This window comes from Neovison vison, chromosome 7 (assembly GCF_020171115.1).
Source record: "Neovison vison isolate M4711 chromosome 7, ASM_NN_V1, whole genome shotgun sequence".
In the NCBI taxonomy this organism is placed as follows: domain Eukaryota; kingdom Metazoa; phylum Chordata; class Mammalia; order Carnivora; family Mustelidae; genus Neogale; species Neogale vison.
In genome coordinates, this window is record NC_058097.1 from 151,643,556 (window position 1) to 151,652,278 (window position 8,723).

General features: G+C 41.2%; 1 protein-coding gene across 1 annotated transcript; it reads left to right on the top strand.

The window, feature by feature from the left end:
- Positions 1 to 7,387: 7,387 nt before the first annotated feature.
- LOC122914091 (olfactory receptor 52B4-like) lies at positions 7,388 to 8,332 on the top strand. The gene has a single exon (XM_044260726.1). It carries the CDS (start codon positions 7,388 to 7,390, stop codon positions 8,330 to 8,332), a length of 945 nt encoding a protein of 314 aa, XP_044116661.1.
- Positions 8,333 to 8,723: the final 391 nt, after the last annotated feature.

Consider the following 8,723-nt stretch of genomic DNA (forward strand, 5'->3'; position numbering starts at 1 on the left):
AATGACATTGAGATACCACCTTACACCAGTTAGAATGGCAAAAATTAACAAAACAGGAAACAAACATTGGAGAGGATGTGGCGAAAGGGGAACTCTCTTATTTTGTTGGTGAGAATGCAAGTTGGTGCAGCCACTTTGGAAAACAGTGTGGAGGTTCCTCCAAAATTCTTATGACCCAGCAATTGCACTACTAGATATTTCCCCCACAGGTACAGATGTAGTGAAAAGAAGGGGCACATACACCCCAATGTTCATAGTAGCAATGTCCACAATAGCTGAACTGTGGAAAGAGCAGAAATGCCCTTCAACCCATGAATGGATAAAGAAGATGTGGTCCATATGTACAATGGAATATTTTTCAGCCATCAGAAAGGATGAATACCCACCATTTGCATTGGCCTGGGTGGAACTGGAGAGGATTATGCTGAATGGAATAAGTCAAGCAGAGAAAGACAATTATCATATGGTTTCTCTTATATGTGGAACATAAGGAATAGCATGGAGGATGTTGGGAGAAGGAAGGGAAAAATGAAGGGGGGGAATCAGAGGGTGAGATGAACAATGAGAGACTATGGACTCTGAGAAACAAACTGAGGGTTTGTGGTGTCAGGGGGGATTGGTTAGCCTGGTGATGGGTAGTAAGGAGGGCTGGGAGTGCATGGAGCACTCGGCGTTATACACAAACGATGAATCATGAAACACTACATCAAAAACTAATGATATACTGTATGGTGACCAAGATAACATTCAAAAAAAAAAAAAAAGAAAGAAAAGAAGCAAAAGAAAAGAACATGGGGGAAAAAAGAGAGGAATACCAAAAACAGACTCTTATCTAAAGAGAATCAACTGGTGGTTACCTGAAGGAAGGGGTGGGGAATGGGGAATGGGTGAAATAGGCGATTTTGTCATATACGTCTTTTTATGTATAAATATGTATGTGTATATGTATAAATATGTATGAGGAGTGCTCTTGTGATGAGCATCAGCTGTTGCATGGACGTGTTGAATGACTACATTGTACACCTGAAACCAATATGTTAAATTGGTTAACCATATGTTAACTAACTGGAATTTAAGTAAAAACTTAAAAAAGCAGAAAAAAAAATCGCTCTCAGTTCTCTGCCTTGAAATTAATGTCCAGACCCATATGTATGTTTGTGGAGTGCTGGTGTTAAGGTAAGTTCCTGGTAGTGTTTTCCTACTGATTCAGTGTCCTTTAAGATAATTCCCTCAGCTGACAGTGGGTAGGCAGTGTCATGATTGGGAAAGTGTGAGAAGGATCATTTGAGATTGTAGTTGTGACTAATGGGAACAAGTATTTGAGGTCTTCTTCTGAATACAGGAATGTTTTGTCCAGTTGGTATTATTTTTGCCAGAAAATCCATTTGGATTTTGGTCTGTTTGGGCAAGGTAGGGAATATGACAGGGAGAGAGGTGCAAAATGGCTGTGGGTACTGAAAGGGAGTGATCACAGTGTTGGATTGCAAAACCCAAGTGTACAAGAGGAGATGAAGAAAAGGAATGGGACTAGATTCAGTGAACTGTGGAATGATGGTTGGTTTAACAGCACCTATAGTTTAAAAGAAATGAATTAAAAAGATAGAAAAGTTGGAACTTTAAGATTGGTGAATGTGCTTTTTCCAGTTGTGATCTAGTGGCAGAGTTCTGGATGTTATTATAGAAGTTGGTTTCTCTGGTAGCACGTAGACCAAGGCATTTGGGGAAGAGTCCAAACAATGTGTTGGAGAGGTAACTTCTGCTGTTGCTACAGTTCCTAAGAAAGATAGGGGTAGTTGAAGGTAAGGAAGCCTGTGTGTCTGGCACTGAAATCATCATTAGAAATCCTGGAGTGAGAAGAGTGGGGCTCGATCAGGTGTTAATAGGTAAATAGGTAGGTAATATGTAGGTAAATACAGTGAGAGAATGTTTTCCAGGTGGCATGGACATTACTCGTGTTGGTGTTTTTACTAAGGGGAGGGGAGATTACAATTGGGAGTTGTAATTGTGACTCCCAGCATCTGTGCTCCACTATGAGGAGTGGGTATAAAGATTTGGATTTGCTAAGTTGGAGATACCACAGTGGTTTCTTGAGTAGGCAGCATGGTTTTAGTCAGGATGAAGAGGCAAGTGGAATGTTCACAAGTTGTTGAAGATGAAAAAACAACAGCACTGGATGCTGATTGCTAAGAGACTGGAATGTAAATGTTACTATAGCAGTTAGTTAGGCTGCGAAGAGGGGCCTTGTCAATGAAAGTGGGCATATGGATGTCGATAAAGATGTATATGACAAAATTTTTTATCTTGACCTAGGTTGTGTTTGCTCTATGATAAGTAATTCATTAAGCAATTCATTTCTTTTATTTTCTGTTTTTGTGTTTCTTTTCTATTTAATTTTAATTTTAATTTATTTTATTATTTTTATTATGTTATGTTAGTCACCATATAGTATGTCATCATCATCAGCCATCAGGGAAATTCAAATCAAAACAACATTGAGATACAACCTTATACCAGTTAGAATGGCAAAAATTAATAAGGCAGGAAACAATAAATGTTGGAGAGGATGTGGAGAAAGGGGAACCCTCTTACACTGTTGGTGGGAATGCATGTTGGTGCAGCCAATTTGGAAAACAGTGTGGAAGTTTCTCAAAAAATTAAAAATAGAGCTACCCTAAGACCCTGCAATTGCACTACTGGGTATTTACCCCAAAGATACAGATGGAGTGAAAAGAAGGGCCATATGTACCCCAAGTTTCATAGCAGCAGTGGCCACAGTCGCCAAACTGTGGAAAGAGCAGAGATGCCCTTCAACAGAAGAATGGATAAAGAAGTGGTCCATATACACAATGAAATATTACTCAGCCATCAGGAACGTGTTTCTTTTTTAAACAACAAATCTCCCCCAAATGAGAGAAATCCTTTAGAGTCTGAAAGGCAATAGCCTAACATTATGAATGTGTCAATAACTTTTTTATTTTTATAAAAATATTTCATATCCCTCACAACTCATATCCAATCTCCCCTAAAGTTCCTTGATTGTATAATCATATTCTGATTGTTTCTGCTTTCACTTCACTCTAGATCCAGTAAACAGGGGACATAATTCTTTAGCCTCATTCTGTTGGTCTGAGCAAATCCTGAGGCCATCACAGATGCAAGGGACCAGGTAAAAGACTGTCCTTCATGATGGGGGAATTGACTCGTATGTGTGGTAGACTGAAGAGCTACTGGCTGCCGTTTGTGTAGATGGTCAGCTACACTTGACAAACTATTAGACTGACCAATATTCAAAAGCTTGACATATGCTGTGCTGGCAAGGCTGTGAGAAGAATTTGCTTCCATACATGGCTGGCAGGAACGAAAGTAAGATAGTCTCTAAGAAGGGAATCTTTCTGTGTACAATCCGACTGCGAATGCAATTACCCCTCAGGCAAGGTCATCTTACTTCTAGACATAGACTGTAAGATTTATCAAGAATTATCCAACTGAAGGTCTCCTGCATGGCTTGATAGGTTAAGCCTCTGCCTTTGGCTCAGGTCATGATCTCAGGGTCCTGGGATCAAGCACTGCATTGGTCTCTCTGCTCAGTGGGGAGCCTGCTTCCCTCCCCATCTGTCTGCCTCTCTGCCTACTTGTGATCCCTCTCTCTCTCTCTCTCTGTGAAATAAATAAATAAAATCTTAAAAAAAGAATTATCCTACTGAAGAAGAGAGAGAAAAAATAATATAAAAAAGCAAACTCTCAGGTCTTGGTACAACAATGTCAAAATATATATTGTTGGAGTTTCAAAATGAAATAAGAGAATAGGACAGAAAAATGTTTTCTTTTTTTTTCAATTTATTTATTTTCAGAAAAACAGTATTCATTATTTTTTCACCATACCCAGTGCTCCATGCAGTCCGTGCCCTCTACAATACCCACCACCCAATGTTTTCTAAGAAATATTTGCTGACTGTATCTAAATGAGATAAATATAATAAGCTTACTGAGATTCAAGAATCTTCATGAACTTCAGAGAGGATAAACACAAGGAAAGCTCTGCGTAGGCCCATCCAAACTGAACTGAAAATTAAGATGAAGTGAAAAGTCTTGAATGCAGCCTAAGGAGTCAATCAAAGGCTATAGAAACTTGGCTAAGGTCATCAAGAATCACATGCCTTTACTAATTGTTAAGCTTGTACATTTATATACCCTTAGACAACAGAGTTCAACATCAGATTCATGACTGCAACTTGAAACTCATGAAAGTTTCACGTTATCTTTCTTACGAAGAATAAAACACTAAAAACTGAGGCCATCTTAATTGTGAGCATTTATATTACAATTTCAGTAAAATTGGCATGCAGCCATGCTGGCTTAGGTGGTAGAAAGCTTCTGTATCAGAGCATCTGTGGAGAAATAAGAGAAATGGAGCAGGAAGAGGTGAAGGGGGGTGGGCCATGGTCTTAGAGACCCAGCCCACCTGGGATGAGGGTGAGGCTGGTGGAGAGGCTCTGTCCCTGGGGCCCTGGTGTAGTGTTCCCTCAAGGGCTCTCATGACAGAGCATAAACAGCCCAATTGCTGTCCTCATGTCAGTTCCTGAAGACTCAATCTAAGGCTGTTGAGTGCATGTCTGTCTGGGAGTAGAAAGGCTCCTGGATCAAGGTAAGGACTGGGCTGGTGTTGTGTCCCAGACAGGCCAGAGGTGACAGGAGTCTTGGAGGCTATTGATATATGTGGATGAAGAATGGAAAACTGGAGACACCAATCTGGTTGGTCATGGCCAATGTGGAGCGGGAGTTCTGGGAAGGCAGGTGGGAGTACATGGGCTCTCTGATGTTACTGACAGTTAGTAGACAAAGAGACGCCATCCAAAAAGTAACAGGTACCCTAAAAATTAGGGTGGGTATGAGATAACAGAAAGATACTGACTGAGACTGCAAACACAGCTTGGCAAATATGAGAAGAGCCCTGGGAAGGATGGGGACCTGCGCTGGGCTTTAGAAAGCAGGGTGTGGGAGGAAGGGCTTTGAGGAGACAGCCAGGCTCTCATGGGCAGATGTGAGAAGAAAGTGCGAGGGAGGGATGTCTGAGAGGAGACATGGAGGATGAACATGTGCTAGAACACGGTTATTCCAACAAGAGACCAACTAAACAGGGAGCTCTCCATTCCCTGAGCTCCCTAGTTTTGGTCTTCGGCTGAATTAATAAAGATATTCCTGCTTCTCCCTTCCTGCAACCATCTGGCATCAGCAGCTTCTATGATCTTCCCTCACTTCAAGCCCCAGCCTGTGCGCATTCTGTCTTTGCTGGCCTTTGCCTTCCACAGAGCAGCTACATGCTTTCTAGAGACAGTGCCCTCCTTCAAGCCAGCTGGACTCCCTTGAGTACCTAACGGTAGAACTGTTTCTCCCATCACCTGGAGCTGATTTTCCTTCCCAGAAAGAAAAAAAGCAGAGGCACCAAGAGGGGGAGTCAGAGGGTGGAAGATATGATGTTAATGAGCGTAAGCTATAACTCAGCTACTGAGATAGGTATTTTGGGATATTCTTCCTCAGAGGGAATAAACATTTGTCCCCAGTTCTCCAAAGCTACCTGTATAAATTTGATTCATCTCATCATAAGCCCCTAGGTTTGTGGGAGGGTCTCAGTTTTTCATATCACCAGTTTGTACTATGGTGCTTGAAAAATAGTTTCATGCTCAAAATATACTTGCCAAAGGACTAATGAATGAAAGTTTACTGGCAAACATATGATAAAATTTCTACCTTCAACAAAATATTCTAAATTTGATGCTGTTGCATGCCCAGCAAAAATGAGCTTTCTCCTTTCCAATTTCAATAGTTTTTAGTTTCCTAAGGTGCGAACCCAAGGAATTCCTCCCTCACCTTGGGGTCACAGGCCCTGTCAATATTCTCTCTTATAGGGCTTATGACTTTCTTTCACAATTTTTTTATTGTGTTAATCACCATACATCATTAGTTTTTGATGTAGTGTTCCAAGATTCATTATCTGCATATAACACCCAGTGCTCCATGCAATCTGTGCCCTCCTTTATACCCACCACCAGGCTCACCCAACCCCCCACCCACCTCCCCTCCAAAACCCTCAGTTTGTTTCTCAGAGTCCACATTCTCTCATGCTCCGTCTCCCCCTCCGCTTTCCCCCCTTCACTTTTCCTGTCCTTCTCCTAGTATCTTCCATGTTATTCCTTATGTTCAACATATGAGTGAAACCATATGATAATTGTCTTTCTTTGCTTGACTTACTTCCCTTAACATAATCCCCTCCAGTTCCATCCATGTTGATAGAAACTGGTGGGTATTAATCCTTTCTGATGGCTGAGTAATACTCCCTTGTATATATGGACCGTATCTTCTTTATCTATTCGTCTGTTGAAGAGCATCCCAGATCTTTCCATAGTTTGGCCTTTGTGGACATTGGTGCTATAAACATTGGGGTATATGGACTCATGACTTTCCTTATGGGTAGGCAAATTATGTGATAGATTCTGAAATTTCAAATCTCATTTCTATCCATACTTGGTTTGTGAAATTTGGTGATTCACATTCACTGGGTGTCATTTACTCTTCGTGTGAAATGGGAAAAATACCCAATTCCTGGAGTGGATCTTCAGTATCTAAATACAAAGAATATGAAGGACTACAAAGTGTTACTATAATCTCTGGCATAAATTAATTTCTTTGTGACAGTATAATATTCTATTCCCAGAATACTCCTAGCCATTTAGAATTCTGTCTCTTCAGCCAATTACTATTCCAAGAAATGTCCACAAGTAACCTTCTAAAGTAGCGTAATTGTTCTAAACTACTGGCTAAAGACATCTACTGGCTGCCCCCTGTGTAAAGGATGGATGGAGTCTAAGTATGAAGTTGTGATTAAGGCTCTTCACCATCAGGAAAAATCTGCCTATGCGGCCCCTCCCCTTCCCCCTTTCAGTGTTTTCTGTGCATCAGCTACCCTGGGCTGGTAATGTTTCAAGAATTCAAACCTTTTTCATGGTGATTCCCCCTTTTCCTTCTTTACCTTATGTTAGATGACTCAATCTCAAAGTCAAGAATCATCCTGTAATTGCCTTCAGCCCCTCTGCCCCCACCGCCCTGTCTCCTTCCTACATTCATAACCACCTGCTTGTAGGGAAAGAACATACAACAATAGTTTTGGTTATTGGAAACATGTATCCTTTAATTAGAGGGTCACTCATTGAGGGCAGGGAATATTTTCTATTCACCATTGTATGTGTCTTATTATTTGCATGTTCCATGAAGACAGAGTTTAAGATATGCCCAAGTCTCCTAGTGTCTTCACGAAGAATATTACAAGAAAATCTGTGTTTTCACCTGTCTGTGGGCATAGGAGGTGATGTTCTGAAAGATCTCCCCAGGCATGATTTCTTTAAACCACACTGCTATTAGCCACAGAGTCTTCTACCTGTTGGGCATCCCTGGCCTTGAAGACCAGCACAGATGGATTTCGATCCCCTTCATCATTTCCTATGTCATTGCCCTGCTTGGGAACGGCCTGCTCATCTGCATTATTATCATAAAGAGCAGCCTGCATGAACCCATGTACCTCTTCCTCTGCATGCTGGCTGGAGCAGACCTTGTGCTCTCCACCTGCATAGTACCCCAGGCCTTGGCCATCTTCTGGTTCCATGCTGGGGAGATCTCTCTGGATCAATGCATCACTCAGGTTTTTTTCTACTCTTCCACCTTCATTTCTGAGTCAGGGATCTTGCTGATGATGGCGTTTGACCGCTACATTGCCATATGCTATCCCCTGAGATACACCACTATTTTTACAGGTGCACTGATTGGGAAAGTCGGTATGATCATCTTCCTGAGAAGTTATGGTACAATTTTCCCTATAATATTTCTTCTGAAAAGATTGACTTTCTGCCAAAATAATATTATTCCACACACCTTTTGTGAACACATTGGTTTGGCCAAATATGCTTGTAATGACATTCGAGTGAACATCTGGTATGGACTTTTTGTCATCATATCGACAGTGGTCTTAGATGTCCTGTTAATATTTGTTTCTTATGTGCTGGTTCTCCGTGCTGTCTTCCATATGCCTTCCCGAGACGCTCGCAACAAAACTCTCAACACATGTGGCTCTCATGTCTGCATCATCATCCTTTTTTATGGGCCTGCAATCTCCACAAGTCTTATTCAGCGGTTTGGACACCACATTCCACCTCATATCCACATCTTATTGGCTAATGTCTGCATTCTGGTTCCACCTATGCTGAATCCCATCATTTATGGGATTAAGACCAAGCAAATCCGGGAGCAGGTGTCTTACATATTTTTCCCAAAGCAGAAATAACCTTGGCAGAAGAACAGCATTTTTGGCATCTCTTGCTATCAGTGAAAGTGTAGTGAAATTGGTGCATGGTGTGGGTCAACTGAAACAGTAGGAAAAGCTCAGTAACTTTAATTTATGGAGTAAATTTATCAGGGAGTTTTCAAGAGTTATATTTTCTATTGGCCAAATAACCTCAGAGATGTTTGTCATGTCTGGCTGGGCCAACTACCATCTGCAATGAACCCGAGACAGCATGATTTTTTTTTCCTGAAGTTTGTCCTTTTAAACAATAGTCTGATTATTAGAAATGCATCAATAAGAGCAGTGCTCTATCCTGGGAATTTGCTCAACTATTCCTCATGGAGTTTTGCAATTTCTTAAACATCTTATGATATCTGGGCAATCATATACA

Coding starts and splice junctions, on each gene's coding strand:
- LOC122914091 (XM_044260726.1), top strand. CDS start 7,388: ATGATTTCTTTAAACCACACTGCTATTAGCCACAGAGTCTTCTACCTG.